At 40.8% G+C, this 14,988-nt stretch overlaps 6 protein-coding genes and 1 long non-coding RNA gene across 9 annotated transcripts; 4 read left to right on the forward strand and 3 right to left on the reverse strand.

The window, feature by feature from the left end:
• Positions 1–72: 72 nt before the first annotated feature.
• Positions 73–2,718, forward strand: LOC111604194 (heat shock protein 68). Its single transcript, XM_030224948.1, has one exon. It carries the CDS (start codon positions 769–771, stop codon positions 2,701–2,703), a length of 1,935 nt encoding a protein of 644 aa, XP_030080808.1. The 5' UTR covers positions 73–768; the 3' UTR covers positions 2,704–2,718.
• Positions 2,719–2,772: 54 nt separating this feature from the next.
• LOC111604198 (rhodanese domain-containing protein CG4456) lies at positions 2,773–3,388 on the reverse strand. The gene has a single exon (XM_023322154.2). The coding sequence runs from the start codon at positions 3,386–3,388 to the stop codon at positions 2,855–2,857; it is 534 nt and encodes a 177-aa protein (XP_023177922.2). The 3' UTR covers positions 2,773–2,854.
• A 1,119-nt stretch (positions 3,389–4,507) lies between these two features.
• LOC111604195 (phosphatidylserine decarboxylase proenzyme, mitochondrial) lies at positions 4,508–6,745 on the reverse strand. Its single transcript, XM_023322151.2, has 2 exons — positions 6,527–6,745; positions 4,508–6,437 (listed from the first exon to the last, which is right to left on the reverse strand). The coding sequence occupies exon 2, from the start codon at positions 6,090–6,092 to the stop codon at positions 4,791–4,793; it is 1,302 nt and encodes a 433-aa protein (XP_023177919.2). The 5' UTR covers positions 6,093–6,437; positions 6,527–6,745; the 3' UTR covers positions 4,508–4,790.
• A 68-nt stretch (positions 6,746–6,813) lies between these two features.
• On the forward strand, positions 6,814–8,412 carry LOC111604196 (beclin-1-like protein). Its single transcript, XM_023322152.2, has 3 exons — positions 6,814–7,066; positions 7,134–8,181; positions 8,241–8,412. Exons 1-3 carry the CDS (start codon positions 6,952–6,954, stop codon positions 8,344–8,346), a joined length of 1,269 nt encoding a protein of 422 aa, XP_023177920.2. The 5' UTR covers positions 6,814–6,951; the 3' UTR covers positions 8,347–8,412.
• On the reverse strand, positions 8,384–9,345 carry LOC111604197 (replication stress response regulator SDE2). Its single transcript, XM_023322153.2, has 2 exons — positions 9,116–9,345; positions 8,384–9,059 (listed from the first exon to the last, which is right to left on the reverse strand). Exons 1-2 carry the CDS (start codon positions 9,212–9,214, stop codon positions 8,409–8,411), a joined length of 750 nt encoding a protein of 249 aa, XP_023177921.1. The 5' UTR covers positions 9,215–9,345; the 3' UTR covers positions 8,384–8,408.
• Positions 9,346–9,465: 120 nt separating this feature from the next.
• On the forward strand, positions 9,466–11,488 carry LOC111604199. 2 transcript variants are annotated; one of them, XR_002751733.2, is made up of 2 exons: positions 9,466–9,590; positions 11,098–11,488. It is a non-coding gene; the product is annotated as an uncharacterized LOC111604199 (long non-coding RNA). The 2 variants fall into 2 exon arrangements; XR_002751734.1 differs by lacking the exon at positions 9,466–9,590 and adding an exon at positions 9,597–9,732.
• Positions 11,489–11,810: 322 nt separating this feature from the next.
• Positions 11,811–14,260, forward strand: LOC111604200 (nucleolysin TIAR). Of its 2 annotated transcripts, none has more exons than XM_023322156.2 (4): positions 11,811–12,251; positions 12,326–13,270; positions 13,340–13,433; positions 13,552–14,260. In XM_023322156.2, the coding sequence occupies exons 1-4, from the start codon at positions 12,024–12,026 to the stop codon at positions 13,713–13,715; spliced, it is 1,431 nt and encodes a 476-aa protein (XP_023177924.1). In that variant the 5' UTR covers positions 11,811–12,023; the 3' UTR covers positions 13,716–14,260. The 2 variants fall into 2 exon arrangements, with proteins under 2 accessions (XP_023177924.1, XP_023177925.1); XM_023322157.2 differs by having other exon boundaries at positions 13,343–13,433.
• Positions 14,261–14,988: the final 728 nt, after the last annotated feature.

Here is a 14,988-nt window from a genome sequence, read left to right on the forward strand (position 1 = left end):
TCATATATTGATCGATTATTATTATGTATTGCTTATATTCTTATATTGATATTTCTCATAGAAAGATTAAATTAAAGTACTTATATTTAGCATTTTGATACTCGCTTTGCTTTTAATGATCTCAAAATTAATTACATATGTTATTCTCTCATTTATCAGTTCGGTGGTTCAATTTTACTTGGCTCCTCTCACCTTCCATTGATGCCCGTTTTGAAATCTGTTGTCCGTTAGATTATAATTTCCAAACTGATGAATATCTCCATCGGCCGAGCAGTCGACCAAATGATTAACCGAACTCAAGCAAAAAACTTGATAGTAGACACTAACCAAGCACTGACTTTCAGAGAAATGTTTTTTCGGCAACAATAGGAGTTAAAATGCTAGCATGACAACTGTTAATTATTTGTAAAAATGTACTGAGTGCATCATATACTCTCTAGAACCGCCTCGACAATTCTGCACTCTTTTGAGGGGGATTTAGAAATTTCCACCACTCAGTGTCTGAGTATAAATAGCAGTGCGAATTTCCACCTCGTTACAGTTCATAACAAGCAATCGTAGTGAAAACACAACAAGCGAAACGAAGAGAAGCTGAACAAGCTAACGTATATTCATAAAACTACCGTATAAATTTCAAAGCAAAATAGTTGACAAATATTAAACAAAAGTGAAAGTGAAAATAATAGAACAAATAAAAATATATAACGTTTTGCAATACAAACCAAATAAGAATTTGCCAATCGCATAGAGAAGAAAGAAGCATTCAGAATGCCAGCAATTGGTATTGACTTGGGTACCACGTACTCCTGTGTTGGTGTGTTCCAGCACGGCAAGGTGGAGATAATAGCCAATGATCAGGGAAACCGCACCACCCCCAGCTATGTGGCATTTACCGACTCGGAAAGGTTGATTGGAGACGCGGCCAAGAACCAAGTGGCCATGAACCCAAGGAATAGTGTCTTCGATGCGAAGCGTCTGATTGGACGTAAATTTGATGATTCGAAGATTCAGGAGGACATCAAGCACTGGCCATTCAAAGTAGTCAACGACTGTGGCAAACCTAAGATGAGCGTCGAGTTCAAAGGCGAGCAGAAGTGCTTTGCACCAGAGGAGATCAGCTCGATGGTGCTGGTAAAGATGAAGGAGACAGCCGAAGCTTACTTGGGCACCAGCATCAGAGATGCCGTCATCACTGTGCCCGCCTACTTTAACGATTCACAGCGTCAAGCAACCAAAGATGCGGGGGCCATTGCCGGTCTGAACGTGCTGCGCATCATAAATGAGCCTACTGCAGCAGCTCTGGCCTATGGCCTGGACAAGAATCTTAAAGGCGAGCGCAATGTCCTAATATTCGATTTGGGTGGCGGTACCTTCGATGTGTCGATCCTGACCATCGACGAAGGCTCTCTATTCGAAGTACGAGCAACGGCTGGAGATACTCATCTGGGCGGCGAGGACTTTGACAACAGGCTAGTCAACCATTTGGCGGATGAGTTCAAGCGCAAATTTAAGAAGGATCTGCGCTCTAATCCACGAGCGCTTCGTCGTCTGCGGACTGCAGCCGAGAGAGCAAAGCGCACCTTGTCCTCAAGTAGCGAAGCCTCCATTGAGATCGATGCTTTGTTCGAAGGCCATGACTTCTACACTAAGGTTAGTCGAGCGCGCTTCGAGGAGCTGTGCGCCGACCTATTCCGCGGCACACTGCAGCCTGTAGAGAAGGCCCTAAACGATGCTAAGATGGACAAAAGCCAGATTCACGACATCGTTTTGGTTGGCGGCTCAACACGTATTCCCAAAGTGCAGAGCCTGCTGCAGAACTTCTTCTCAGGAAAGAGCCTCAACCTGTCCATCAATCCAGACGAGGCGGTTGCCTACGGTGCCGCCATTCAAGCTGCAATACTTAGTGGAGACCAGAGTAGCCAAATCAAGGACGTGCTGCTCGTTGACGTTGCGCCCCTTTCGCTGGGCATAGAGACGGCCGGTGGAGTAATGACGAAATTGATTGAGCGCAACAGCCGCATTCCTTGCAAGCAGTCAAAGACCTTCACCACATACGCAGACAACCAGCCTGCCGTGACCGTGCAGGTGTTCGAGGGCGAGCGAGCCATGACAAAGGACAACAACGTGCTGGGCACTTTCAACCTGACGGGCATCCCACCAGCTCCACGCGGTTTGCCAAAGGTGGAGGTCACCTTCGACTTGGACGCCAACGGCATACTCAATGTGACTGCCAAGGAGATGGGAACTGGCAATGCCAAGAACATAACCATCAAGAACGACAAGGGTCGTCTCTCGCAAGCCGACATTGATCGCATGGTGAACGAGGCCGAGCAGTATGCCGAAGAGGACGAGAAGCATCGCCAAAGAATTGCTGCTCGCAACCAGCTGGAAAGCTACATCTTTGGCGTGAAGGAGGCTGCCGAAAAGGCTGCAGACAAGATTTCCCAGTCAGAGCACAGTAGTGTCCTAGACAAGTGTACGGAAGCTATCAGGTGGCTCGATGCTAATACGACTGCTGAGAAGGACGAGTATGAATACAAGCTGCAAGAGCTCACAAAAGTCTGCAGTCCCGTTATGACAAAACTGCATCAAGGCACTGCAGCTGGAGCCGGCGATGGTCCACAAGGGTCTCACTGTGGTCAGCAAGCAGGAGGTTTTGGTGGTGGCAGCTACAGTGGGCCCACCGTAGAAGAGGTTGATTAAGAATTAAGGCTTTTAGTATTATTATTTATAAGTAAAATTAGATCTCAACCAAAGAATAATTTTTAAGTGTTTATTTGCTTTTATTGAGCTTGAATAGAATTCAATTAAAACAATGTTAACTAATATATATAATTGTTCGAGTTTTGAGTATTTACTTTGGCAGTCCTTCGTGCTCGGCCCAGTCTAGCCACGATCCTTCGTAGTTCTTCACATTTTTAAAGCCCATTGCAACGGCAGCTTCTGCAGCCTTTAAGCTGCGTACTCCACTTCTGCAATGGAAAACAAGTTCTGTATCGGGCTGAGGCTTGTTCCGTGCATATTTCGATTTGAAGAGTTGGTCTTTGGCTGCCAACTCTTGGCTAACAATGCCCAATGGAATGTTAATGCTGGATGGAATCTGTCCCGTTTCTTGTAACTCCTTTGGTTCACGCACATCAATGAGCAATTTATTTGACTCGTTCACCAATTTCTTTACTGCAGCATAATCAACAATGCTAATGGGGCTGCCACTACTGTAGAGACGTTGCGGCGTTGTGGCGGCAAATGAAATATTTTGTAAAATAGTTGAAATAGTTGAATAGTTTTCGACATCAAATTTATTGGATCTTCCAGTTGTTAAATAGCGTAATGTGCACCCTTTTGCTTGTGTCACAATAGGGCAATATCTTAAAAATATCTTTGCCATTGTAATAATTTTTTAATAACAATTCTTATGTAAAACTAAGATGTAGTGGCAACCTAAATTTGCGAACAGTGATGGGAACAAAAGTTTAAGTTGATGCCGTACCGATACCGGCTATCAGCTGATTTCTTTGACAGTGTTGCCAGACTGTCTGGTCTTTAATCAGTGGGTTTGAATAAACTGTTTGAATATTGAAAACTATTAATTCTGACGTATTTTGAAGCGCATATTATAGTATACATTGTTGCCAAGCGCTTTCATTATCACTCTTCCACTACGTGAAGAGTGTATGTCAAGGCAAGGGCTCAATCAAGTTCACATCACATGATAAGTCAAAAACCCAGGCAATGTTTTTTTTTTCATTTATTTTCGTTGTGGCTGCTTGATTAATTCAATTAATCGCTATACAGAATAGCGATCCCGGATTCAATTACAGTTGCTCACACTTATGAAAATGTGTACGTATAAGCATAATATGCAAAGACACAAACAAAACAGCAAACTGATAAGCAAACATTTACATTTTCCTTCTGAATTAAGATATAGTGGAATAGTTTCAGGCATTAAACTAGGTTTATAATACGTAAAAATTTTTATTATTTTCAAAACATAATTGATAAGGAAAGAATAAAGATTAAGAAATAGTGAAATAAATTTGGGGTATACATAATTATGTATGAAGAAATGGGCGTAAACATACATAAATACATACTGACATATATAAATCGTGCACCGTTATCTTTACTGTTTACATAGAGGTGGAACAACTAGAGGTTAGAGGGGCCTAATCAGAAACTGAAAAAAAAACATGCTTTCGGATTAGAACTGTTTTTCCCATGGACCGCTAACACAGTTAACTGATAACAATTTGCATGTATGTGGAAGTCTACTATGAGGAGCTCACACAGGTCACGTACGTCATCAAATGGCGCGTGCCAATAGAGTAGATTTAAACCGGATAGGGTTGGACAAATCTGAATGCCACATTTAATAGTAAACAAGTTGTTTCAATAGAAATCTAGAATTTTGTTTGTTATTTTAACACATATTCAAATTGATAATCTGAAAGAGTGCTAGACATAAATTCCGGTTTGTTTTAATGCAAACTTTATTAGGAAAAATAGGTATACCTATATACGTTTGGTCTCTTACTACTAATGAAATCGCAAATACAACTAACTAGCTTTGAATGTGCCGTAAAAAAGCGCAGCTATATAAAACATCGGTAACTAAATACAAATAGGTACATAATGCTTGATCTTAATGCTTACATAAAAGTCTAGAACATTGTTCATAATAAAATCCAACGATTAACTGTTTTACTATATGATATTAGGACGCGTCTAGTAATGTAGACTACTTAGGCTATATACAATTATGGCCTCTTTAGAATATTTGTGATCAATCATTTACGGTCAACAATGTGTCCAAGGGATTGGCCAACGCTTATCTTTTGACCAGCCACAATATCGAACTTAAAGTTCTTTGGCGCTTCGAAAAGGAGTACAATGGTGCTGCCCATGTTGAATTGTCCAATGAGGTCGCCTTTGGAGAACTTTTGACCTGGCTGATCGGGCCTTTTCACATCTAACTGGAGCTCGTCGTATTCGTAGGTGCTTGGTGGATGGGCGCCCACATTGAAGCCCGTCCAGCGATTGGTTTTTAGATCAGAGTCCATGTAAATCTCCACAGAGCCCACATTGGTGGCTCCCACCGCTGTGTAGCTAAAGAAGCCGTGTTTCCATTTGCCCATATATAGCACACGTTCATTCAGACAGAATAGCCCAGGCAGCCAGTTCGCCACCTTGGGACTTACCGATAGCAACTCGCCTGAGAAATGACGTCGCACCGTTGGTTCCCAGGCGGCGGGTGAATGAAACCGATGATAATCGCCCGGAGCCAAATAGATAACGCATTGATACAGTTCCGTTGAGTCGTCGCGCTTCTTTTTTAAGGCCTGGGCATAGCTGATCGGCTCATTCGATTGCTCGACCGTCTGCAGCGGTCCCAAGAAATCCTCAATGCTGTAGTTGACGCCCTTTACCTGTTCGATTAGTGTGTCTGCGGCACTGCCAAAGTGCAGAACCTTGCCGTCGGCTGGGGAGACCAATGGCGATTTATCATCGATGATTCGCGCGCCTTCTTTCAGTGGGCGTGTGAAAAATTCAGCCAGACTGGTGTAGTGATTGTAATCGGGATATAAAGCCTCGTCTATGTTTACCTTAAAAATGTTTGAATACCAGCCGTATATGTAGGGGCGCAGAGTATTAGGCATGTAGCACGAGGCCAGCCAACCCCAACAGCGGCTGATAATACGCAATGGGAGAGAGCAGTAGACCTGGGACTGGAACTGTGAAGCGGTGCGTTGGGTACCGTCACGTCCGCATCGAAATTTGTGCAACTGCCATTCGATGGCACCAAAGACGCACAAGCCCATGGGTGCCCAGCGCAATAGGAATCCCGTCCACCGTGAGAGCACATTACGGCGTAATTGTAGTTGCGTCTGTTGCTTGACGTGTTGTGGTTTCGGCTTGGCGATTGTCGACTCATTGGAAGCGGCATTTGCGGGTAATTGCCGAAAGTGCCGGAGCACAGGCCAATTTCCGTTTTGCAGTACTTGCTTTGGCTGTTGCTGCTCCTGTATGGCCTTTCTAATGTTTCCCGCCTTCAGCAGAAAGCGGCCTCGCGGCACAAAATATGAAACCATTTTTACTCAAGAGTCTTGCGTCTTTTCTCGTTCTTTCCGTTCACAGCACCCACGCCACCGTAGTCGCCGCTGATTACGTATTACGTATTAGCTGTTGTGCGTGCGCTACTCTCGCTTTGATAAATGAAAATGACCCGATTTGAGTGTAGGATATGGATGTTTCTCTTATGTCAAAATCGAATGTATCACAGCAACTATTTAAATAGTTAATTGCCTGAATCTGGAAACATGTGCATATATCTGCAGCTGGTAGAGTTTATGTCAGAAAAGTATATTCTGATCAATTTTATGAGCAAGATGCGAGGGAAAAAAATACTTCCGTTATGTGGCACTGCCTGGCGACAACTGAAAGATGGAAACAAACGGTTTGTGCGTTGAAGATTAAAATTGTGTGTGAGGGCGCCATTATGACTACGTCGCATGTGGTTTCTCACCAAAACAAACTCTCTTCGTGAGCGACGACGACGACTGCGACTGCGAATGTGACTTATTCTGCTTGCTTATCAATTGCTTTTGACTTCGTGTTATTTGTAACATCAACAATCGTTATTCAAGGTTGCTTGGCGCGCGCCTTTTCCTCTTTGAGAGACCAATGTTTATGACTTACAAACAGGTTTACTTTGTTTTTTTATTTCAAGACTCACACCCATTTGTTTTGGTCTGTTATGAGTTGACAATTGCTTTTATTTTTTTTTTTTTGTATCGTATATGTAACTGCGCCGCAGCTTTATTCGCAACGGTGGCAACTCTGCAATCAGCGCAACGAACAGCTGATTGATTATTTGTGTTTTAAGTATTTATATGCAAAAAAGGATTGACTTTTATGCATTGATTAAAGAACATATGCAAAGGCGGAATCATGACTGACGCGGAAAAGCAGCCAGTTTCGTTCGCCTGCCAACGGTGCCTGCAGCCCATAGTTCTGGACGAGCATCTAGAGAAAATAAGCGTACATGCTATGGCTGAACTCTCATGTAAGACAAAACTATACACTAAAATAAATATTGGTTGGTATATGTACCTTAAATGGTTTTATTTCAGTACCTATCTATGGTGGCAATGTGAATACTATCGAACCACAGGATGCCAATAGCTTTGACCACTTTGTGCCTCCGTTCAGGCTAACGGACTCCATCAATGGTACTGGGTTTACGATGGTGTCTGATGGTCGTGATAACAAGAAATTGAGCTCTGCATTTAAGCTTAAAGCAGAGCTATTCGATTGCTTGTCCTCGAATTCTGAGATTGACCATCCTTTGTGCGAAGAGTGTGCCGACTCAATGCTGGAGATAATGGACCGAGAGCTCCGAATAGCTGAAGAAGAATGGCATGTGTACAAAACTTACCTCAACGAACTGGAACAGCAGCAGGAAATTCCAAATGTGGATGCCCTGGATAAGGAATTACAGCAATTAAAGGATAGTGAGCAAGAACTACTAAAGGAGTTGGCAAACCTAAAGGCCGAGGAAAAAATCTTGAATGATGCAATAGAGCAAGAGGAGTTGGTAAAAGAAAAACTGCATGAACAGGAGGAAAGCTACTGGCGTGAATACACCAAGCACCGTCGAGAGCTGATGCTAACGGAAGACGACAAGCGCAGCCTAGAGTGTCAGATAGCCTACTCCAAGCAACAGCTTGACAAACTACGAGACACAAATATATTTAATATAACATTTCATATCTGGCATGCCGGTCACTTTGGTACAATAAACAACTTTCGACTGGGACGACTACCATCCGTCTCAGTGGACTGGTCAGAGATAAACGCAGCATGGGGACAGACAGTATTGTTGCTGTCAGCTTTATCGCGTAAAATCGGACTGACCTTTGAACGTTACCGTGTTGTTCCATTTGGCAATCATTCCTACGTGGAGGTGCTGGGCGACAATCGTGAGTTGCCTCTGTATGGCAGCGGAGGTTTTAAATTTTTTTGGGACACAAAATTTGATGCTGCAATGGTGGCGTTTCTAGACTGTTTGACACAGTTCCAGAAGGAGGTGGAGAAGCGCGACACCGAATTTCTTTTACCGTATAAAATGGAAAAAGGGAAAATAATTGATTCTTCCACTGGTAATTCATACTCCATCAAGTAAGCAACTAAAATGCATTTACAACTTACAACATTACAGACTATCTTAAAAATTACAGAATACAATTCAATTCTGAGGAACAATGGACGAAAGCTTTAAAGTTCATGCTAACGAATCTAAAATGGGGCCTGGCCTGGGTTTCATCCCAGTTCGTCTCACAATAAAATTGCCGATTGTCATTATTTTAATTATGTATAATAATTAGTGTTTAACATACAAATAAACTCTAACATTTAATTGATTTCTTTGTATCAGCTTCAATTTCGCTGTCGTCAGTATCTGAATCACTGCCAGATATATTGTCGTCAATCCAGAGTGCGCCTTTTTTCTTCTTTATAACCTTTGCATTTGTGCGTGTGTCGCCTTTCCGTTTAGTACCAATTGTTGCACTAATATTGGATGAGCTTGAGACAACTTTGGTTGTATCAGTGTTCACTTCAGAGGTCGTCTTGGCATCCTTAGCCTGTTTCAGTCCTTCCTCGAAGGCATCATTCACCTTTTCGGTTAATTTGGCTCTGGCCTCTTCATACTGATCGTCTTTAAACTCATGCTTGGGCACTGCTAGCAGTTTCTCAATTTTGCGTTTCTTACGTTCCTCAGCTTCACGTTCACGCTCGCCTTTCTTTTCCAGCCATGCCCGGACTCGTTTCTCTTCGTTAATGTCACGTAATCGACGTCCACTCAAATCACGACATGCCTCACGGTTTGTGGTCTTCTCGATTTGCGCGCCAATAGCTCGCAGCATAGACCCGAAGCCTCCCTTGCCACCAACATGACGGAGAATGCAATGAATGCTGCCGATCTCATGTTGAAATTCTATATCTTCATTTAAACGTTTGCCATTGCATGTAAGATAATATTCTTTGGGCTGCAAATTCTATAAAAAATTTCGATATTATTTGTTAAAAATTGTTAAATATAGTTACTACTCACTGTCGTTTCCTCAATGATATCATTTAATTCTTTTAAGCTAATGCCATTTGTAGTAACAGTAGTTAACTGTTTACTGTTTACGAAAATATTAATCGCCATTTCATTAATTTTCTCTTCTACTGTTGTACTTCTTGCTTGTTCTGCTTTGTGAAGCTACATCAGCCATTGAGCGTGCGTTAGAAAGAGAAAATGGTGATGCATACTTTATCAGTCCACACAGAGTTGCCATACTATAAATAGTTAATAAAAATTGCTTAAAAATTGTCAAAAATATTTTGATTACAATTGAAAAACACGTCTGATTATTTAAAAAGTAGTTAATAAGCTTTTAAGACAGAAAGTCTCTTGTAAACATCGTTTGTCATCATTTTATTGACTTGCCGCCATTGAAACACGGCAATTGAACTGAGTTGGCAGCACAAACTGTCGCACACAAAGTGCTCATTTAATTAGTTCGCATTTTAGACGACGAAAGGTAAAAATTTGGCGACGCGTTCAGAGAACTTTTTAACCAATATAACAAATCGAAATAAATTAAAATTTAATAAAAACCGGTAGCGGCTGATATTTGTTACCAAATGATATATGTTAACAAAGCGTTTGTGAAGTGAAAAGCGGTAAATTTACAAGCGCAGCCACGTCACTGAATGCAATAAAATAGTGAATTTTAGAAATGAAATCTGAAATTTTGAGCTGAAAGTGATGCCAGCTACGAACAATGGGCAGTGTACAACGATGGCAGCAGCGGTGGTAGTTGTGTTAATGATAATTCTAGCTTTCTGCATCGGTTTCGGGTAGGAGGGGTAAAACAGCAAATCGAACAACGCTTAGCATAAAAGATGGCAGCAGCAAAGTGAACAAGATATGTATATACATGCATATACATACATACATGCGCTTGTACATTTTACATACATACATGCAAATACATATATGTATAAATAATATATAACTAGATAACCATCGCGAAATTACGAATTTGCGTTGCCTGACCGGAAAAAATGAAATGAAATGAAATATAAAATCTACAGTTAGTTGACTTTATATTGTAATAGGTTTCAACGCCATAATTATCAAAAGCAAAATAAATGGCAACTCATGTGAGGAGTAACACAAAACGCAAACAAAAAGACAAACGCGACGCCTTTTGGCTTTCCGCCCGATTTGCTGTCTTTAATTTCATTTTGACTGTGACTGAGACATAATTTCTTTGCTCATGAAATCAAATTTAAATTCAATTAAAATTGGCGTGTAAATGAATTTTTTATGAATTAAAAACGATTGAAAATAATATATAATATAAGGAATATTACTAAACAAATGCAACCGTGTGCTTTTTTTTGTTGGCCGGTTTCGGTTTTTGCAAATTTTCCTTTCTCTCCATGTTCTCTTCCATTGTGTATTTTGTTATCGACGGTCATTCATCTTCTAGTTGATTTTGGTTCATTCGTTCTCCCTCTTTTTCTATGCGCGCGCGGTTGTGAGTGTGTGAGTGAGTTTGTTAATGCTCTATAATTATTTTACCTAAAAAAAAATTGTAAATGTCCGAGAAAGTTGTATTTTTTTATTCATCAAATACAACGTAATTCCCTGAATGTACTAAAAATGCAAAAGCGTTTTATTTTTTCATATTATTAAAAATAATTGAGACAGTTGCAGCCCTCGCTTCACATTCTGCTTTCTGAGAGAGTGTTTGCGTGCGGGTGTATGTGTGAGTGTGTGTGTCTGCAATGCTTTTGCGTTACCCGCTGCCTTTGTTTCATATTCGCACTCGCGCTCATACAACATTATCCATATCAAATGCTCGCCTAATTCCCCATAGCAATAATTCGATCATGTGTTGCTTGGTGCTATTGTGGATTGTGGACTTAAGAACTAATGATTCCCAATTTTAACATAATATATTAAAAACATACTCAGTTTTTCTCAGCTCTAGCTAATATAATTAACTAAACTCTATTTTATTTTTGCTTTTTTTGCAGTGATTCCAGTCTTCAACTTCGAATCCAACCAATAATCGGGCGAACTTTCACTGAAGGCAGCGTTTATATAATACATTCATACATACACAAATTTTTGTACCAGAAATGAGCAGAAAGTCGGTGTTGATATAAACTCAATCTATCAACCACAGTACTGAAAAAATATACATTTTTTCTACAACTATTTGTATAGAGCAATACTAAAAGAAATCTAAAATTTGAATTTAGCTTGAGTTAGTGTACAACTCTCAAAGAGTATGTTCCATCAGACAACTAGAACAACTACAACTGGAGTCAAACAAGTTAAAGAGCAAGCACATCGATATATTCCAAATCACTCCATTAGAGCATAGTTAGAATATATATTAAAGAAATTTATTGACAACAACAACAGCAGAAACAACAACAGCGAAAGCAATAAACGACGAACCTCAGCGTTAAGCAAAAAGATTTACTATTAACATATATCTAGATCTATATACACGGATATATAAACAAACAAAAACAAGGAGAATAGCTGTATAGTCAGAAATTTGAAGTATTCAAAATTGTTTTCAACAAATAGAGAACATAAAAAAGAATAATAGAAATTAAAACAGTTTTCGTTGTTAGTCATTAACTAAAGTTGTTCGAATCGAAAAATATATATATATATATATATTTATATATATATATATATAATTTAATATACATTTTGTATATGATTGTGAATTGTGCATTGCATTTTTATAACAAAATAAAATAGTAAAAAATCGCAGGCATCTAGTTTTCCTGATAAGTGTTTTTGTATTGATGTGGACATTAGTTGTAGAATAGTTAATACAACATACAGTGGACACTAGCAGCAGAAGCAGCAGTAGAAGCACATAAATAGATAGAGATCCAGTTAAATAGATACATCAGTAGCTAGCTAACATCTGGTTAACATGGACGAGTCACAACCTAAAACGTTGTACGTTGGCAATCTGGATGGTTCGGTTTCGGAGGATCTGCTTATTGCGCTCTTTGGCAAAATGGGACCAGTTAAAAGCTGTAAAATCATAAGGGAACCAGGCAATGATCCGTATGCCTTCATCGAATATTCCAATTATCAGGCGGCCAGCACCGCCCTGACGGCCATGAACAAACGTGTTTTTCTAGACAAAGAGATCAAGGTTCGTTTGCATTTTATAACATACAATGTAAGCATACACCTGTATATACTGACATCTATATTGCTTACTTATAGGTCAACTGGGCCACTAGTCCGGGCAACACGCCCAAGACAGACATCAGTTCTCACCATCATATATTTGTTGGTGATCTTAGTCCAGAGATTGAAACAGAGACGCTGCGCGAGGCGTTCGCGCCATTTGGCGAGATATCAAACTGTCGCATTGTGCGCGATCCACAGACCATGAAATCCAAGGGATATGCCTTCGTATCGTTTGTAAAGAAGGCTGAAGCTGAGAATGCAATTCAGGCAATGAATGGCCAATGGATTGGTTCACGTTCTATACGCACGAATTGGTCAACGCGCAAATTGCCGCCTCCACGGGAGTCGTCCAAGTCGGGTGGCCAAGGTGGCGGTATGGGTGGCATGGGTGGCGGCGGAGGCGCTGGCAATGGCATTAAGAACAACCAACGACATACCTTCGAGGAGGTGTACAATCAATCAAGTCCCACAAACACCACCGTTTACTGTGGCGGTTTTCCGCCAAATGTTATCAGCGATGAGCTGATGCATAAGCACTTTATGCAATTTGGTCCCATACAGGATGTTCGTGTTTTCAAAGACAAGGGATTTGCGTTCATCAAATTCGTTACAAAAGAGGCGGCGGCACGCGCCATAGAGCATACACACAACAGCGAAGTGCACGGCAATCACGTCAAGTGCTTCTGGGGCAAGGAAAATGGTGGCGATAACTCGGCCAACAATGTTAATGCAGCCGTTGCGGCGGCTGCTTCTGCCAATGTGGCCGCTGTTGCGGCAGCCAATGCGGCTGCTGCTGCGGGTGCTGCTGGCATGCAAGGCCAAATGATGACACAGCAACAGATTGCCGCAGCCACTGGGACAGCGTTACCTGGTCAAATGATGACGCCCCAACAGATAGCAGCTGCTGCGGCGGCGGCGCAGGCGCAGTATCCCTATGCGGCAGCATACCAACAAATGGGCTACTGGTACCCACCGGCGGTGAGTGACAATGGCAACGCATACTAAAAGTGAATAACTTATCTTAACTAATACATTTTTATCTTATAGCAGAGCTATCCGGCCCAGATGCAAGCGCAGTACATGCAGCAGGGTTATTATCCGTATGCCTACACTACCAGTGCTCAACAGGCCGGAGCTGTACGTAAGTATCAAAACCAATTGGATAACGATTTATATTCAATTTGGCATTAGTATATATCTGCAGAAGCAATCGTAATTTGTATATGAATTGTAATATATTGGTGTTTTGTCCTTTCCAGCTGCCGGGTACCGTGTGATGCCGCCAAATATGGCATGGGGCGTGCCTGGTGCCACCGTGGTGCCAGGCGTAACTGCCGCCGCTAGTGCAGCTGCTGCCGCGAACGGTTCGCTTGCCCCACAAATGATGTATAGCGCTGCGATGCCACAATATCAAACCCAATGAGCAGAGACATGACGCCTGCTTCGACGCCGTCTGCAATATTCAGGCAGCCTGCAGCGACCGCATCCGCATCAACGTCCACATTATTTACAACAACAGACCAAAATCGTGTTCGAGTCTGAAACTATTAGCACTGATGACAACAACAACAACAAAAACGACACAAGCAACAGCATCACAACAAAGAGCAGGAATTAAGATCTGTTAGCGAGAAGACGCTTGAAATTTACCCTAATGTTTCAATTCCTATCGTTTCTACATTGTGTTGTGTTCAGTTCAGTTTGAATTGCAATGCATTAGCATTGCAATTTGTGTCATCATTCGCCGTATGCTCTGCAGATGTTTGTGTGTGCGTACCGTGCGTGCCGTGCGTGCAGTTGGTCGAAGCAAAGCGTCGAACTAAAAGTTGAATCGCGCGCAGCGTCAGCGGCAGCGCTCTGAAGCTCTGGGCGACGGGCGGGTAGCTGTAACAATCTAATCCAATCTAAGTACATGTTAAAATAATTTAATGATTTGTAATTTAAGTCAGATATAGGCGTATACAAGAAGCGGAAACAAAACATACAACAAAACAAAGCAAAAAGAAAACAAAAAATAAAGTTTAAACATCAGCAATTGAATAAAATAAAAAGCAAAAAACAATCGATCGTGACAAAGCAAAATATAATTGTTGTGAAAACTTGCAATTCAAAGCATTGGCTCTTGTGTCAACAGTGAATGCAAAAAAATTCAAATTAAAACATCAACAGGCCGAAAATAAATGCATAAACAAATTTAGTTAGTAAGCGATTGTAAATGCGAAAAAATATTCATAATTTCGATGTGTGAATTATGTATGTAAATGTAAAATAAAGAAACAAAAAAATATATAAAACAGAAAAAAATCTTAAAAATAGATCAAAATATGTTTGACACATCAAAAAAAATTTTTTAAAACAGTAGGAATTGCATACATTTTTAGATTTAAATGTCGCAGTTATTTAACAGATTTTTGTATAACAGTATCAAATGAGTACGAATGCAACGCGATAACGATTATTTTTAAGAATATTTTGTTTTTGAATTGAAGTTTTATTGCGCAATATTCATTCTATTCTCTCTTTTGAAATGACTAACTGCAAATGCTTTTGTGAGCTCCTCTTGACGCGGTGATGGATCTTTATTGCTTCCAATTCGTCACCCTCAAATTATGTTACTTACACTTCAGCGAAATGAGAGACTTTAAAATGAATACCGCCAGATAAAACAATAAAATAATAAACCAGTAGTTAGTAGT

The sequence above is a fragment of the Drosophila hydei genome, unplaced genomic scaffold (assembly GCF_003285905.1).
Source record: "Drosophila hydei strain 15085-1641.00,03,60 unplaced genomic scaffold, DhydRS2 tig00008121-arrow-pilon, whole genome shotgun sequence".
Taxonomy (NCBI): domain Eukaryota; kingdom Metazoa; phylum Arthropoda; class Insecta; order Diptera; family Drosophilidae; genus Drosophila; species Drosophila hydei.